This window comes from Molothrus aeneus, chromosome 1, assembly GCF_037042795.1.
Source record: "Molothrus aeneus isolate 106 chromosome 1, BPBGC_Maene_1.0, whole genome shotgun sequence".
In the NCBI taxonomy this organism is placed as follows: Eukaryota; Metazoa; Chordata; class Aves; order Passeriformes; family Icteridae; genus Molothrus; species Molothrus aeneus.
The window spans coordinates 20,846,993-20,865,542 of record NC_089646.1 but is presented as its reverse complement, the minus strand read 5'-3'; the positions used below and the strand labels follow the sequence as shown (position 1 = coordinate 20,865,542).

At 40.7% G+C, this 18,550-nt stretch overlaps 1 protein-coding gene across 3 annotated transcripts in view; it reads right to left on the bottom strand.

Moving 5' to 3' along the window:
- ST8SIA6 (ST8 alpha-N-acetyl-neuraminide alpha-2,8-sialyltransferase 6) overlaps nt 1–16,414 on the bottom strand; it is a 45,144-nt gene extending 28,730 nt beyond the window's left edge. The window contains exons 1-4 of one of the 3 annotated variants that reach the window (XM_066552705.1): nt 16,252–16,414; nt 15,922–16,038; nt 6,970–7,068; nt 1,494–1,580 (exon numbers count right to left, since the gene is read on the bottom strand). In XM_066552705.1, the coding sequence (XP_066408802.1) occupies nt 1,494–1,580; nt 6,970–7,068; nt 15,922–16,038; nt 16,252–16,346 (398 nt within the window). In that variant the 5' untranslated portion in view covers nt 16,347–16,414. The remainder of the gene's footprint in view (nt 1–1,493; nt 1,581–6,969; nt 7,069–15,921; nt 16,039–16,251) is intronic. The other 2 variants (XM_066552713.1, XM_066552720.1) reach the window with 2 other exon arrangements.
- Between the last annotated feature and the right edge of the window lie 2,136 nt (nt 16,415–18,550).

Here is an 18,550-nt window from a genome sequence, read left to right as displayed (position 1 = left end):
CTGTTTTGTATATGAGCTAAATTAAAGTTAGTAAGATCACCTCAATGTACATAGAGTCCACACTTTTTGATGGCTTAGTGCATCCAACAGTTTTGTCTTTTGAATTTTTCCAGTTTGATCATTGGTTGCATAACCTACCTTGACTACTTATGACCCACACTCCTTGCTGGAAACCAAAGACAGCACGAGGAACAGCAAGCATCCTGTATTTAAACTCCAGTCTTATATGATGTTTTGGATGCTTGATTGCCATAGGCCTAGAAGATGTAGAAGGTGGCCCAGTGGAGGGGAGATTGTATAAGCAATAAATAAAGAAGTCAGGCTGGACAAACAAGTGGCCACAGTGCCACTGATTCAAACACCCAGTACAGCAGAAGCAGTAGCAAATAGCTGGTATGTGGTGACTGGTCCATTTGGATGGAAGAGAAGTTAAAAAAAATAGTTTAGAAAACAAAAAGCTCAAATGTAGCAGGGTGAAGAGCAGGTGAGAGCAGCTTCACCTCCTGTCAACTCTGTGCAAGACACTTGCCTGTTCTGAGATGGAATGAGTTGCTTTACAGCTCCTTATCATGCTGATAGCTCTCTGCACAGCTGAGGCCTGCCTGAGTCAATACAAAGTTTAACTCTGTGTATACTCCTACCTTAGCTTTGGGAAACACCATTAGTCAGCTGGGATACACAGCAAACACAGCAATTTATGGTGCACAAAACCCTCTATCCTGTCCCGCCCCCCACCCCAAAACTACTTCTTCCAAAGGGATCATGCTGAGCATGTGGATATTAAGCTCTCAATGCTAGTTAACTCCAAAGAGTTGGAAGTTAGGTCAGTTTATTTGTTTTTAGCAGTCATGACAGAATCTCTAATTATGATCTATGTAAAAATGTAAATCAAGAGAGCTTTGTTCCCTGGAGAAAACAGGGATGGCACAGTGAAGCTGTTCTTTAAAACCAGCATGATTTCCAAATGAAGAGCTTAGTCTTTTCAGAGCTCACCATCCCTACTGAGCATGTCCTTCTGTGCCATCCCAAAGAAGGACAGATGGAATCATGTGCTGTCATGCTCAGGGGCCATGACATGCAGTGACAAATCTAATGAGTGCCTCGGGCACTTCTGCAATAGAGGCAATAGTCTTGGGGTAAGGAACACACTGCTTCATTATAGCCTTTTATCAGAGTGCCAGTTCAAATGGACAAAATAACATTATCAGTACTTTTTTAACACTGTAGGCTTTATGCCAGGAATATTTTAATTCATTCTACTTAAGTTAGTTTACTGCTCATTAATGTGAAGATAGATGTAATTACTTATGTAGTTCTTTTATTCTATTGCATAGTTGAATTCCAACAAACAAGAAGAGCCCCAGCATCAAAAAGTTGATAGAAATTACTACAAGCGATACAAAATTATCTGTTCAAAAGGGAATATTTAAATTTATGGCTTGTTAGAAAAATCTAGGGTAAACAGTTTTTCTTAATGAGACAATGAAAATTACCTGAATTTTGTAGATTCTTCCGGTTTCCTTACCCAGGTGCAGTTCTGCAGTTTTGTGACTATGTGAAGATAATAATCTTCTGAGTATCTAAAAAAGGAAACAACATCAAACACTAGAATACATATGTATGTATATTTAGAAACAGTCTCTAAAAACACTCAAATGATGCATTTATTAATAATAATGTGCATGGTGCATATATAATAGATTGCTTTTAGAACTCCATGACCTATTTTATTTTTGTAATTTGTAACAGCACTATCCTCATTTAACTAGCATGACCTATTAAACATCTCTTCTTAGTACTGGTGTCCTAATGAACTTCAGAAAGTTTCAAAAGTACATTTGTTTCAAACTTACATAACTAACCATAGATATTTTGAAGTTATTGGAAATCATCTCAAGTCCAAAATTCCAAAATAATATAAATAATTCTCTCGTACTTAGTGGTTTAAACCTTAAACTGTTTTGAAAAGTGGCTCTTGCTGGCCAAGATAAAACATAACGTTTCTTATGCCTTTTCTTTCATTTACTTAATATAATCTCCAAAGCTCAATCATCTAAAGACAACAAACCAATATTTACAGATGTAATTTTTCCTTTAAACTGTCTGTAAAACAAAACAATCTGCTATTTTACATGATCCAGAACTTTGGTTACATTGCTACAAAAAGCTCTCTGCTCTTGAAAATCCATTGAAGAGATTTAAATTTGTTCATAAGCGAAATACTTTGTAACATGCAAGTCAAAAGAATTAAGACATTTTTTGCTTTCATGTTCAATGTTACTACTTCTCCCATTTGTGCCTGGATTACAATACAGGTTTTTAAAAACAATAACTGACTTAAGATAACTGGAGGAATAGGAAGAAAAGATGGTATGGATGTCGTGACTAAAATTCTATAGGACTCAAGTCTCCATACAAGACCTAACTTGTATTATTTTAACAAAAATAGCTTGGTGTTGATCCAAATGTTCATGAGTTTATTCAAGCTGTCACTTAGAAGTGTCTATTTTGAACAGTTTTACAAGAGTTGGGATGGCAAGAAACTTCACTTGTTTTTAAGTGGAGCACAAGAATTGATAAAAAGGAGTATAAAAAAAGCTCTGGTGGTTGCAGCAGCAGAGGTCAATTATCTGAAAGCTTCCTACTCTCTGTTCCACATTTGAAATAAACAGATTGTTTGCTTCATAAAAGTACTGCAATTGCTAAAGGTAACTCATTTATCCTACCCCAAGTAAAATCATGTCCAATTTCCACATGGAAAAATAAATTATAATTTTAAGAGGAATTTGCATTAAAACTGGTCTCTGGCTCAAGTTTGCACCTGTGACAACATGTACAAATTTCATCCTCCACACTTAGGAAACTCTTAATGGAACTAGAGATTATAACTAAACTACTGAGCCCTTCACAACTCAAGAGAATTCAATCAGCAGAAGCAGGAAAAGAAAAAAAAAACTAGTTTCATTGCAGCTGTAGCTGATCTGACCTGGTCCAGTACATTCTTCCTCCGTCCAGTCCAACTGCCTTGTGTCACTATGGGTACTTACCTGACTCCACCCCTGTTTTTCTTTTGCCAGGTTTTGCACTTGTCAAATGCCTTCATAGGCCACTTTTACTACCAGGGCAAAAATTAATCCAGAAGGACAAGGAAATGCACATACATTTTCTTCTTACTGTGTTAAACCAGACAAACGATTCCATCCAAGACCACACCCAGTTAAAACAAAGGTAGAAATGGACAAACAGGGATCAAGGCCCTCCTATTTTGGCAGCTGCCTGCTGGTATGTTACCAGCCTTGGAACTGCAGCCATAGAAAATGGAACTACCTTCCTGCTGAAGCTAATCCCTAAATTGAGTCACTATGTGGACAGACAAGGGTCAGTAGGAGTGCAGGGCAGGGAGTGCTTGTGGGGTGAAGGTGAGATAAAAGCATAAAACCGAAATAGCCAATTCTGATGTTGAGTAACTCATCTGGTTTCATTCCTTAATATAAGCAAGAAATCACTCTTAGATGCTTGCACTTACAAAAAAATTTCAGAAATTAATAGGATAACAGACCACAAAGAGTTACTTACACTATAGTTATCCAGGAGAAAAAAAATACAGCAAAAGCAAATTCTAGCCTAAAGACATTGATAAGGTGAAGATAAGAGTCAGATATGAAATGAGAAATTACCATCTATTCAGAAAGAAATTGCATTGACTGACAATTTTTTAGTAAGTTACAGGGAAACATTTGGTAGGGAGAAGAATGAAAGCATAATCCATAATGCCAGTTCCAAGACCTCATAGGAAACATAGGCCCTCTCTGTCAGAAACTGTAAGGGCCCTCTCATACTTGTAACAGAAAATGCACTTCGGGTAAAAGCACCAATTACAAAGTAAGAACACTGCAGCCTTTACACAGCTGTCTCTACTGGACAGAATTGCTATTGCTCAGAGCTATCCAAGCTCACCAGCTCACATAGAAAAGCTCCATTTCCAGGTCTTGTCTTTACCAGCTGGCACAGTGCCACAGGCAGCACAGACATCCCAGCACGCTGTCCTGGGGGACAGGAGATCCCAACTGTGGAAGTTCTGCAAGGCATCTGCTCACACCAGTAAAAGGTTTCAATCAAATGAACTCTAATACAGACAGCATTCCTAGAAATAATTTTTTAAAGACTCAACATGAAGCTCTGGGATTTGCTGCAGCTGAGTTTACAGCCCAGAAAACTTTGTTTTCTTCTCAGAAAGCTAATTTTAGCATTTCCTGCTTTAAAGGAGGCCTGGGGACTCACTTCTCCAAACAAATCAGTTCAGGCTATCAGGGAATCATTTCATGAATCTGCTGTAACCCAGACAGTAATCTTCTCCACTCTTCCATTTCAAAGAGCTGGCACATTACATAGATTTCCACTGGCACCTAGGAGCCTACAGCACATATTCACTGATGCTAAAAGGGTTTTATTATTAAGATAAAAAAGGCTCAGGTAAATTGAGTTATAAAAATACTTGGACAACACAATGATTACAGTGCTGAGAAGAGTGAATGAATGAAACATGGGGTCTTTTTGTCCTGTTTTTGTCTGCCCCCTGCACCACAACCATTATAATAATTTGCTGTCCTAGGAAGCTCACTTATACTATATGAGCCTGACTGACAAATAACACCTGGAAGACTTTTTTTTTTTCCCCCAGAGTATTTGTCAGGTAAGAAGTGACCTACTGTGTTAACTGTGGTGGCTAAGACGGAATTACTATGCACACTTGAACCACGGACAAAGTACTAGTATCTTCTAATTTTTTGGCAGATATCTAAAGGAAAACAGCAAGGACAAAAGTGTAGAAACAGTATGGAGACAACAGGTAAAATGTCAGAACAGACAGATGCAGTCTCATTGGTTATTTACTAAAGCTAAATACCAGCTTGTAAAAAAGGTATTTTGAATTAGAAGGAAGACTGAGTAGCAGGAGTGGAAAAAGGACACATTTCTACTTGGCAGTTTATGTTCAAGAAACAAACAAATAAAAAAGAAAAACTGTGGCATGAAATGCAAAATAAGGGGAGGCTTTGTTTTGCCTCTGGACGTTTTAACATTACAAAAAAAATATCAGTTTTATAAGCCCTCAGGAGATTTTACACGGGGGTTGCTCTAGAATAAAAATGGAAAACTGCTAGCAAAACTCAGCACTTCAGGCTCTTTGTCACCACCAGCACATACTTGTTATAATAATAACAATAACTTCCCGCTTACATAGCATTTCTTACTATCAAATCATTTGACAAGCTTTAAATTAGTAATTCTATTTTCTCTTCCTTCCAGTTTAAGAGGCAGGAATGTCCAGAATGTCCCTCCAAGGCTAGAACTGTAATATAAAGCATTTATATACCACACCCATGGGTCACACCTTGAAAAAGCAACAAAATCCCTGCAGTCCCTCTCAGTGAAGGTCAAAAGCTGCAATATTCATGGCAAAAGGCAATCCCTTGCTCCTTTTCTTTCCCAAGCATCTGTTTCTCTTCCTACCTGCCCAGTTCATCTTCTGCCTCATTAAATGGTACAACCCCTTTCTCTTTAACCATGGAATAAAAGTCTTGTACTTTGTAAAGTTCCTCCCATAATCTCAGCTCCAAAATGTTCTCAATGTGAAGAGCTCATCTCCAAAGACTGCAAAACTTTGCAATGTGTGGGATAAACAACAGCATTTATATTGCTGCAAATGGATTTTGAAAGCAATACAGTGACTGCTTTTCCTCCCCTTGGTGTTAATCACTCAAGTTTTCATTCAACTGCATTATTTTACCTCTGCCAGTCTGTGTTCCAGCTCTCACTATCAGTGCATCAGTAACCTTTCAAAAGAATAAAAACTTCAAAGATAGTGTTGCTGAAAGAAGTGGAATACTGATGGGAGAAGAGATTGTAAAGAAGGGGAAAAAAAGAATGAATAAATAAATAAAGAAGTAATAATAAGAGCAAAGACGAAATGCTGGAAAGATAATGATTTAAAGAGATGTGAAAGGTCTTGAAATGCAATAAAAAAGAGGAGGGGGCAGAAAAGACAGAGTATGTTTTTCAAATCATTATTTAATGTTGTTTTGGCATTAAGTAAAAATTTGAATTCTCCAGTACTTTGAATAGGGAAAGGCATATAATTGTTTTTAGTTCACCTTTTGTTTCTCATTCTATTTCTTTTTCCAAATGGAGGGGAGCAGGGAGGGAAGCTCCCACTTTTAAAGACAGCATGGCACCATCCATTTTAACCTTCAACTCAGTCCTAATGGGAAGTCTTTCTTACCTTCAATGTTTTATTTATTGGTGCATCCTTTTGTTTATTGGTGCATTGATATAGGAAAAGATGTTACATGTCAAAATCACTGTCTGCTTCTCAGCTTTTCACTTTGGAAAGTGACAAGGAATTTGAGCAGGACTGATATCAAAGTTGGATTTTTCTCCATGCCAGAAAAATACAGAACAGCAAGTTGAAATGCAAAATTATTTGGGGTGTTTTTTTCCCCAATGTGTCTAAAATTGGACTGTTAGTTTCCTGTGGACTTGCAATCATAATGCAATCATGTGACTAACCAGCAGGTCTTTATACTGGTACATTTCCATACTTCCTCTAGTTAGCAATGCTGAACAGACTCATTAACTGAAGTTGCTCATAAAAGCAGGACTGCTCACCAGTCAGGGAAAAGACTCTCAAAAATGAAATTATACCCCACACTTCTACTCAATATTTTTGTGAATAACTTGTTGCTAACTGCCAAGAAGAAATCTTGTATTGTGAAAATTAAAAAAAGTTAAAATCCTACCTCAAATAAATCTTATCCATGTAAAAGAAAAAAATGCAGCAAACATTGGTTGAACAAATTCAGTTTTCTGTTGCATAGCTCCCCTTTAATAAACCAAGAATTATGTAAAAAAGGACAATCTTTTACCCTTCTATTTAAAACAAACAAAGCTGAAAGGACAGCAAACACCTACCTTTTCTTCTTGATAGATGATGACAAAATGTTGTCCTGAATTGCCTTACATTTTGAAGCCTGTTCAAACTGGTAAATTCCATTTTTATTATGAGTTGTTCTGTTAAAAGGGAGCAGGAGGAGAAAAAGCAATAAACTTTAAAAGAGAGAACATATTCTACCAATGTTGTCACATTTACTTTATTATGCCAGTAGGATTATAACCATTGATTTAGCTGAAAACATTACTAAAGAAACCTTACAGACTTCTATTGTGAAGCTCTTGTTATTAAAAGAGAGTTTTCTGCTAGGCACTATAAAATATTTGGTTGTTTAAAATAACTCTATTTCATAGTCTGAATTATAATTTCCACTTTACACTGTAATCAGCAAATGTAATTTTAAAAAACAAATGAAATTGAAAGCTTCTTGAACATTGAGTTTTGAAGATATTTAATATATTCACTAGTAAAATATTCACCAGATGTGATTTCCTAAAATTGCTGATGAAATGCAATATTTGGAGTGAATATAATATATACAGGAAAGTCCATCCACAGGTGAAATGGATCTTCGTACTTTGACCTTAACTTACTGATTCAAGTATAATACTTCCTGCCTTGTTTATTCTTTATTTACACAAAAAGAACAAATATTTGTAAAAGGAGCCAGGGGAAGTGTCAGATAGTGATCTTTAATTCCTGTCTTATTTTCACCAAACTCCTGTGTGGTCCTCTTGCTCTGGGCAGTCCTTGTAGAAGAATGAGATGTAAATTAGTAAATGACTGAAATACCAAGGTCTTATTCCATTCACCTCAGTTCATCCTGAATCTATGTCCAATCTCATACAATCACCCTCTTCTAACATAGCCTTCCACTCTGTAGATTGCCATTTATCCTAAAGATTTCTTCTCTGGCATTATTTTCCCTGCCCCTCACCATGTTCTTCCCTGCCACCTCCCCCTCCTCTTTGCTTCTTTCCACTGATTCATTACTTACAGAACCCTTGGATATTGCAGCCTTTTGCTCAAACCAGAAGTAGAAACACAGAAGACAGAGGGGCTGTGTGCTGTTCTTAGAGAACAAGTGAAACATCTCTGCACAGAGGCACTCACACAAGAGAAAGGCCTTCCTGCTTTGTGCTTCTGAGCCATCACTGCTTGTACTGACAAGGACCAAAACTTCACCTTCTACAACATGGAGACCCCTTGGCAACAAGATTTCTGACAAGCTGATTTTGAAGACTTGCTCGGGAAAGATGCCACAGAACCACAGAGTGGCTGGGGCTGGAAGGCATCTCTAGAACTCATCTAGTCCAAACTCCCAGCTCAGGCAGGGCCACCTAGAGAGAGTGAGCAAGGACTGTACCAGATGCTTTTGAATGTCTCCAAGCACAGACTCCACAACCTGCCTGAGCAGCCTGCCAGTGTTCAGTCACCCTTACAGTGAAAAAGTGATCCCTGATGGTCAGAGGGACCCTCCTGTGTTCCAGTTGGTGACCACTGCCTCTGTTCTAGCACTGAGCACCACTAAGAAGAACTTGGCTCCATCCCCTGCACCCTCCCTTCAGGTATCAATAAGGTCTCTCCTGAGCATTCTCTTCTCAAACACTTCAGATAAGCAGACTGACTGAAGAAGAAAGAAGAATAAATGCTTGTTTATTTTGCTACTGAGCTGACTCTCATGGTCATAGCTGACAGGGAAGGAAAGAACCACCTTTCTTTTTCTTTCCATGGCCCATGAATTTTCTAGAGTTAGTCACCCCTAGTAGCAATTTCCACAGGATGTAGGCTGCCAAGGAGAGAGAACAGCCCTCTTCATTTCTTCCCACCACCAATAAATTCTTCCCAGTATACACTCAGTGGCCCTGAGGAAGTATCCAGTCTGTATGCCCCTTGTTGAGGGAAACAGTAAGACAACACAACATAAACCTCTATCCTTCCAGTTCTGCAGTGACTTCAATAGATAGTAACAGCTGGCACTGCCTACTGAGAGCTCCTTGGCCGCCTTTGCATACAGCTCTTTATCTCATTTTTTCTCAAGGAGTGAAATACAAATAGCAGAAGGCTCTCAGAGCACACAGTTCAAAGCTAAGAACTCTGCAGATCTCACATAGCAAGTGCTAGCAAATATTCTGCCTAAAAAATTTATGTACACAGGTTTACTGCAGCTTGGTCTGCATGGTTCTGTCTATGCAGAACAACCAGGTAGGCCCTTTCCAGTTCTCAAACAAATTTAGGTAGCACTACTTCCTCTCATGCTTCCTCTCTCTTGCTTCTCTAACTTAGTAACATCAAATGATTATTCTGCAGCTGCAGCTTAAAATAAGAGAAATGGCTACAGGCAAAAGTTTAGCTGCCTAAAGAGCATCTTAAAGTAATAGAAAGGAAAAAAAAAATTATAAAAGCAGAGTGCATGTTACTGCTGCAAATAAGCCTTTCATTATAACCAAAACCTAAGATGCTGGATGCTGATTTGAGAAGTGGCCCCAGCCCTCCTGAGCCACCACTGGCCAGAAGAGACCGTCTAACATGTGACGACTGCCAAGTCAGAGCAGGCAGCTAGGTTTGATCAGCTCCCTGCAAGGGGCATTAGCAGAGTACCAACATTCTTGCACAACTCTGTGCAGACAACCATTACAAGTCCTTACAGCTTCCTATTAATTTATGTCTTGAGATCTGTGGGGCAATGAATAAATATTCTCTCTAATACAAGCTTTACTCCACAGACTTTTAGTCCTTTTAAAAATTTGTAAGATCAACACAAGCAAGTTACCTCATTTTTTTAATACACAATTGTTTTCAGGTAATCATTTTCAAGACCCGAAAAATTCAAAAAAGAGGAAGTCAGAGAAAAAAGAGAACAAAATAAATCCCTATTCTGTTTTGTCATTAAAGCCTCACAATCACTTTTACAGCCACATGATAGATCACCAAAATGCTTCTTCTGTGGCTTTTTGTACATAAAATTTACTTAACCCTCTTTATGTGGCGCAAAAGGTACAAAATTAAAACAATTTATTTTCAAGAGATGTGAAGCAATTACTCATTCCATTAAAAGTTAAATTTCTGAATTTCTGTTTCACTGTCAGAGGAGCCTCTGCTTCACATGAGTGAAATCTTTTTGCACTTAGATAAGATGGGTGTGCAAGAGACAGTCCAGACTTCTACTGCATTATTCACGGCAAAGTTGCGCAGACATCAAAGTCAGATTAAATTTCTGCTCATTTCAGACAATTGTGCAAGGCAACATTTACCACTAAATTAATTTACCTGACCCAGTGGATGACAGTCTTTGTTCACTACTTAGAGCAGCACTACAACTTCTGCAATGAAATCAGTAATGTGCCTAACAACGCAGGTATCAGGCTACATTCAACTAATTTTGTGAAATATTAAGCTGAATGAGAACTTGAAGTAGAAACATTCTGTTGGCTTGAACTCATAAAACTGATGATACAGGGAAATTTCAGCTGTATTTTCCCTAGGGCTTAGATGTTCTCAAAGCCAATCTCATTGGACCAAATCTGAAAAACAGGGGCTTTTTTAATCATATATGAACAGCTTGAGGACCACATACTTCCTATGGTAATTCTAGGAACTCAAGAAGTACACCATCTGTACTTTAATAAATCCACAGTAGATTAAGACCATGTGCCTTATCTATCAGCACGTTTTTATTCTATATCTTGCTCTCAGGAAGACGGCAGATCCTCAAACTGTAAAATGTTTGAGACAAGGACTGATTCCATCTTTAGACAGAAACTATATGGAAAGTCCTCTTTCTGCTCCTGCAGCATTCAGTCCTGAGACAACAGGGAACCTTAGTGGAGGAAATCACCAGACAGAGGGGTATTGCAAGCATTCTGGGTGAGCAGAAAGGTGCAGGAAGGAAAAGCAAAGGCACACCGTTTAAAAACAAAACTAAACCCAACCCCAGTTATCAGATTAGGAAAATGGGATGGGCATAAGATGGAGGAATGATAGGGAAGACAAGAAAAGAAAAAAGGCAGATGGAAAAACTGGTGCTGTGAGTTATACTGTAACACAAAGATTAAAAGGTCACTCTTCTAGATATCCCTCAAAATCAGGTAGAAACTAAGAATGTGGGATGAGATATTCAAAATTTCTCAGAACTGAACTGTCTGGCAGCAGTGAAAGCAACAAAAATTTCACCTCCCTAGTAAGTCCACCCTGAAAGTAAGGGAAAATCCCACTCGTTGGCTATTTACTCCACACCCAGCATAATAAGTTGTTGCTCTTTTCTATAGCTTTTTGATCTCGTCTGTCTGAAGCAGCACAAGAGCTCCAAGCATGTTCCAGCTGAGCATCTCCAGCTAAAAAGGATAATTCCTGTATGCAAAATTGCACATTTTTATCATTCTACCAAAATGGCACTGAATAGCATTATCCAGATTGTGAATATCTTCTGTCTTAATCTCTCCCTCGAAGGGACTAATTTATATTTGAATCTCATCATCTGTTAGTTGAATACTATTGAAAAACCCAAAATCCATACTTCCATAGGAAGGGTGCTCTTAAGTGCTGTCTTTGACACTATTTCAAATTAATCAGATGATAAGAATATAGTGATGTTTTTAAAGTTCACAACACCTTGATTAATAAGGCAATACACAATTTAAATTCTTGGTGAAATGGACTATAAAAATTGCTTCATCAAACCTCAGGAGTAAGAATTTGTCTTGAAACATTAATCACAGCAACTGTTAAAGGGATTGATCCTACTATCTTTCTTCAAGTTCCTATAGACGTATTGCTTACCTAAGGAATGCTAAATTTGGTCTTTAACACAAACTGCATCTTGAAATTATTTGAAAGACCTTCCAGTGCATTCACCAGGGTTATGTATAACATCAGATACTTTTTATTTATAAAATCCATAAACTGCATGACAGGTAACATGACAAGCAACATTCAGAGCCTCATGGTAGGTGAAGTGAAAAGAATAAGGTACTTACACCAAAATCATGTTACAAGGGCACACAATAGAATGACAGAGCAGTTTCACTTGGACCAAGTAAACAGAAACCTTTCACCACTGTCAGAACATAAATATGTCCTGGCAGCAGCTTTCAACTGAACACCTATTCATTTAGACAGAACTAATACATGAGGCATGGGTTCAAAATAGGCTCCTAAAATATATCTGCATCACTTGAGGATGAAGGGGCAAAATATTAAAAGAGCAGAAAAATTAGTGAAGTGGATCTCCACTGCTGACTAATCTAAACTATAGTAAATTATTTGTGCAATATACTAGGCTACTCCATAATTGTGGTATTAGCCTGTCTCTTTTCCCCTTCTGACTGCCTGAATGCAGTATTTTGTCAGGAGACAAATGTACAGGTCTCTGTAGCATTGTTAATTAAGTATAGCTGTTTATTTCCTAGGCCTGCATACAGATCGGCTGCTGAGAGAGGAATTGGAGAAATCAACACTATGGAACACTGTATTAATACTAACTTGTTTACCCATAGCTTCTCAAATCACTTCCTCCCACTGGTCAATTACCTCAGTGGTCTTTACCCCGTGCTTGCCCTGGACCTGCAAAGACAGAAAGCAAGCTGGGGAAATAGTAAGTGAATGCCTTAAAACTGGCAACACAGACTAACAGAGTAATGGTGGTCAGCTCTTTAGAGTACTGCTGCCTTGTTTCTTTTATATAAAGTATACATAAATAGTGCTATTTTTTAACTTCTCTTGCAGGAGCTGGCATGATTTATCTATTACATATTCCTGGGTAGTATAATAGGAGCTAGAATTTCTTCCTAAATTTAACCTAGCACACCCTGGGTGTCATAACAAAGAAAATACTACCTAGCTTCTCTTACTATTTTCATTTTCCCCTGATAAGCACTAGCAGTACTGAGTCTTCTGTTCTACTATTAATGCAACCACTAAACAAACACAAATGGGGAGAGAGGAAAGGAGAGAGGGAAGACCAAGGATCTAAAGGTGAGAAAAATGCAAGACTTCTTTTTTTGGTTGTACTGTTGAAATAATAAGAAGGCTGTATTAAGAAAATATAAACTGTATTTGCAGTTACAGCTCAAAAATTGAGAGGACAGTATGAGGCACAGAGAGGAGAATCTGCCAGAGAACATACTATTGCACTACAAATGACACTGGTTCCATGAATAAATCTGGGGGCTACTAGACATATCTTACTAACAGTGGCTTTCTTTTCAGTAAGAAACCCTACTAAGAGGCACAGTAGGCTGTGAAATGATCCCAAGACTAGGCATGCAAGTCGCACTGTAGAGGCAGTCACATTACCCCAATTAGCTAAGGCTTAACAAGAAAAAGGGGTAAGCAACGTCCTGTAAGAGACAAACCACGTCATCAAGGTTATTTACTAAGGCACAGATCTTCAGAGAACTTTAGGTGCCTGGTCACCATGTATTTAAACATTGCTGCACATAATAGCTGCCTAAATATCTAAGAGAGTCTGATCCAATCCCCTCCTTTTCATCCTTTCATCCTTCAGTTTCATCCTTTTAAAAGTATTACTCAAAGCAAAAGAACAGATTAGCTTTCAATACTGCAAGGCAACAGAATAATAGGGCCTTAGAGATTCTTTGGGAGATGTCTGGTTACAAATATGCCTCCAACAGCAAAGGAAACAATGATAAAAAAGATTAGCTTGTGACTGTGAAGATTGTCTAGATTACTTTTACTTGGAGGTCAAGAATAGTGCCTAGGTTTTTTCTTTTTCCTATCCTGGAAACACCCATGTATATCCTCTTACTCTTATGCAGGAAAGGGCTTTGCTGCCAATAACACAGCAATGCCATTCAAATGATCAGGGTTGTTTCGGAGAACCACAGTACCCCACAGCACACTGGAATCTAATTCCTATTGACCAGACCATCCATCTCCATCACTGAGGGACTGCTCTGAACTCCTGAATGAGTCCAGATGCTCTCTGGATCAAGCATCTCCAGCATGGCCCTTAGCCAGGCCTAGTCCAGCTGCTGCCTGGATCAAACCCCTCCAGCATGGCTCCCTGCCCAGTCCTGCTGCTCTCTGGATGAACTAACAGCTCCTGGTCAGTCCAGTCCAGCAGCTCTCTCTCCTTTCTCATTAGCCACACATGCACCACAAACCCCTGTCAGGCCAGCTTACTGAGCATAGTCAGTCAGGTGAGAAAGCACATCCACTCTCGGATTCAGCTGGCAAGACATCTCTCCAAAGACACTACAGTTAACAGGAGCTTGAGTATATTGAAACTTTCTTTGATGAATTATTTACTTGACACACTTTTGCAGACACTTAGTCATGAAGAAATACAATTTCAAGCTGACAAAAACTAGCTTCAAATTGGTGTCAAAATCCTCAAAGTAGAATAAGGAAAAATACATATTTAAAATCGCAATCTCACTTGCCCTATTACAAAGGTAAAAAAAATGACATGGATTTTCAGACCTCTTTGGTATGTGTTGTTTCTACTTTCATTGCTCCAGTTGAGTGTACTAACAGCAGATGGGAAAGAGACTGTTCTCTGAAGTGCTCTCTGTCAGCATTTCTAGTCAATTCAGCTCCATGGTATAACACAGAGAGCTGAATGAAAGGAGATGCAGCTCAGAAACTAGTAGGGAAGAGCATGAGGAGATGGGCCAGGGGGAAACCACAGACACAACCCAAAACACAGTGGAAAGAAGAATGGAGTAATGGCTACAAAACAAAGCAAAGCAGAACAGTACATACTGCAAAAACCAATATCAAGAGGGAGAAAGACGGGAAAAAAAGCAGAAAGGGAAAAAATGAGAACAGGAAAGAGAAGCAGGCTAGAAGCTCATAACAGCAGGTAGGAACATTTGGAGAATTCTGTTCCTTTTCTTTCACTCTAACTTTGAAAGATGCTATAAACTTACAGCTTGTAAAAGTTTTAAATATTGAGGAAAAGAGCACAAGAGTATCTCATCAGAAACACGTAAGAAATGCACTGTTAGGGTACACTGCAATCATTACTGCAACTAACATCACTTGCATTCACTTAGGGAAAGCATAGGCTGTCAAATTCAGCTAGACTGAGTGAGATGGTGGCCACAGTAAGGTTAACTGCACTGTCACCATTGTCTTCAACACAACCAGGACATCATAGTTTCTGTGAAAGACCCAATTCTTAATTTCTTCCTAATTTTTATAATGTGTTTTTGACCATAACATACATTAACATATAATATAGTCATGGTAGCTGTAAAGGTAATAATGGCATATAAAGTAAAAGAAGAAAGCAAAATATTTCAAAACTGCTTCTTACATAGTATTGATCTCATGTGTGGATTACACCACCATCTTCTGCACTCTTAGTTTTCCTACAGTGTGTGGGGACCCAAGAGCATAAAAACAATAGTCATTAGTATTGAAGTCTGCATTGAAGTATTGAAGGCACAACGTTTCACAACTGATTTTACAAAGTACCTTCATATTAAACTTCACAGTATAAAATAACAGGCTGTAAAGCAAAAATCTATACTGATCTAGAAGGTCAAGACACAGGATCAAATGAATGGGCTCCCACAAAGTACAATGCCAACCCAAAACTAAACAGGCTTCATATGTCTTGCCTTCGTTGTAAATAGATTGTAAATGATAAATCTGTATTTTTAACTAAATACAGATTACAAAAACAGTAACAGCATTACCCAGCTCCACCTTCCTGGAAAGGAGAATAAAAAGATACCTGGAACATGTCATTCAGCAGGCACTTTTTGCATCGTACGCTAACAAAATTGCTCTACGCAGTATTTTATTGGGCTCGAAACCAACGGCAGAGTGACAGCCGTCAATAAGGGGGCCCATGGACAAATAATTCATTATAGTTAAAGCGAAGTGCCATTTGCCCTAATAATCGCTAAAGCTCTCTCTGATCAAGCTACCGAAACAAAAGCGAGAATGAACCGGAGCGAAGGCGAATTTCTGCTTTTGCAGACCCGACCTCACGGACCCACCTGCGGGCGTCCAGCCCGTACCTGTTTTCGGTCTGAGGAAGGGGCGTCAGGGGAGACCTGAGGGCTCGCACCACTTTCGGCGTGACAGCCGCTACTCCTGCGTCCTCCTCCCAGCCCCTGGCAAGCGAGACGGGAAAACAAAGTTGTCAGGACCAGTGATTGAACATCACCCGGCGAGAGCGGCGCCGCTCTCCTGCCCACGACCCGCGCCGAGCGCAGACCGAGCCGGGGGCACCGCCAGGCTCCGCCGCGCCCCGCGGGGCTCGTCCAGCTTCTCCCGCCCTCCCCAGCCGGCTCCGGACCGCGGGCGAGGCCGCCCGGCCGCCCTACCTGGCGCGGAGGGGCTGCTGGCCGCCCAGGCGCAGGAGGCAGCCTCCCAGCAGCAGGCTGCCCAGCGCCGCGGCCAAGGCGATGACAGCCCGCATGGTGCGCTCGGCAGCGGCGGCCGTCGCAGCTACGGCCCCATAGTATTTAAGGGAGGCTGCGGGGAGGGGGAGGCGGCCATGGCAGCCACAGGGTCTCTGCGCTCCGCCCCTCGCCCGCAGCCCTGCGCCGCCGTCGCCATCGGCCCCCCCTCCCGCCGCGGCCGCAGCGCGGGCCCGGCCCGCCGGTGCTGGCGGGGAGCGGCCGGGCTCGGCCGGCGTGAGGGCGGCACTCGGGCGGCCTTTGCTCTCGGCCTGTGCCGGCCGCCGCTCGGGGCGCTTCCCGCAGCGCTTCCCTGTGTCGAGGGCGGCGGAGCGAGGGAGTCGAAACTGCCCAAACTTTAATGGGGGAGAGGGGCGCCCTGCAGGACGGCGGCGGGAGCAGGGTGCGGGGCTTGCCCGGCGAGGGCAGGCAGCCCTGCCCCGTGGCTGGTGTACTGAAGCCGCTGCTGCTTCAATAGCTCTTTCTCTGAATTAAAACATAATAGTCAATGTGTCCTGTGTTTCGTCTCATAAAAGGTATATTATAAAACTATGTATATTATAGATAAAAATGACTCCACGTGGAACACTGTGTGTGTGCAGTTCTGGGGCCCCCACAACGTGAGAAGGCTGTGACCCTGTTCAGAGGAGGGCCATGAACCTGATCTGAGGGATGGAACACCTCTGCTCTGGAGACAGCCTGGGAGCTGGGGTGCTTCAGCCTGGAGAAGGCTCTGGGGGGACCTCATTACAGCTTTCTGAAGGAGGCCTACAAGAAAGCTGGGGAGGGACTTTTTAACAAGGGCATGTAGTGTTAGGACAAGCTGGATGGCTTTAAACTGAAAGAAGACAGGTTTAGGTGGAATATTAGGAAGGTATTCTTTGCTGTGAGCATGATGAGGCACTAGAACAGATTGCCCAGAGAAGCTGTGGATGCTCCATCCCTGGAAGTGTTCAAGGCCAGCTTGGATTAACCTGACCTAGTGGAAGGTGTCCCTGCTTCTGGCAAGGGGTGGTTGGAACTAGATGATCTACAAGGTTCTACCCAGAACATTCTATGTGTCTATCATTTGGAGTGGCTTTGGTAAAGAAATGCTTCTGTAGTAAGCTTGTGTCTTTCTACCTCTACCTGATGGTGCATTCAGTGTTGCTTTCACAAGCCATTGGTATGAGAAACCTAGTAAGGTGACAAGCTACCAATAACAAGTTCCCCTTTATTAAAAGTAGGTAGAAGAGATGCTGTGACTTACAGTAGCCTTTCAATCGTGAGCTGACACCTTGTTTTTGCAGATTCTGTCCTTCATGTTTTCTGTATCTGTGAGCATTTCCTTAAGCCTTGGAGCTGCTGCTCATCAAACAATGGCCAGAAAGTCTCAAAGTAAGAGCTCTGCTGCTCCATATTAATGAAGTTACACAGACTTGATATTGTGAGTGGTTAGATATGACAATAAGAAGCAGCAAGCCTCTAGGAAGTGCACCAGATGAACAGCACAGCACCGTCTGTGACTGTGGTGGGGTATGCAAGGAAACATCTAATGATGTTTTTGGGGCATTTGTTCGCTTGCTGGTGAGCAGGGCTGTGGGTGCTGGTGGGAGGGAGCTAGAAGCAGTTGGCTGGTGTCCCAAGGGGTTGCTGACTGGCTCATTGCACAGTCCCCTGGGAGCACAGCTCAGTTGTCTTCTTGGCTTTGAGGTACTTAATTGTAGTAGCAAAACAAAGTAGCAAAACAAAGCGAGTTTTGAAGACTTCTGAAGTCCTGAAGTAGTTTGCTGTTTCAAGATTGTTGTGAATCTCTAACCAGCAAACTTCTGAATTGTTGTGATTGAATGTAAATGTCTGGAACGTGAAGGTGATTCATCACCATTTCCCAAAAGCTTGCTTTGGGCCTATGCTATAAAACCAGTTGACACTGTATACAAATAAGTCGGGGGGCAAGCTTTTCAAGGTATGTGTATATTGATCAGCAGATATTAGAAATATCAATCCCCTGTCATCTCTGTAAAACATGAAGGCTTCTGCTTATGGTAGTGGATATCATCAGCTATTTTGTAATACCCATTAAATACCCTATGCAAAACAATAAGTCTTTCATCTTAAAAGCCTAGTAGTATTCAATTCCAGCTCTGAATCAAAGACAACTAAGAATTACAGTCCAGAAAAAGATTTGGCTTTTGCTCTCACTGTTATTTCCCTCTGCAATACAGTTTTCCTGTGAGTCCTGAGG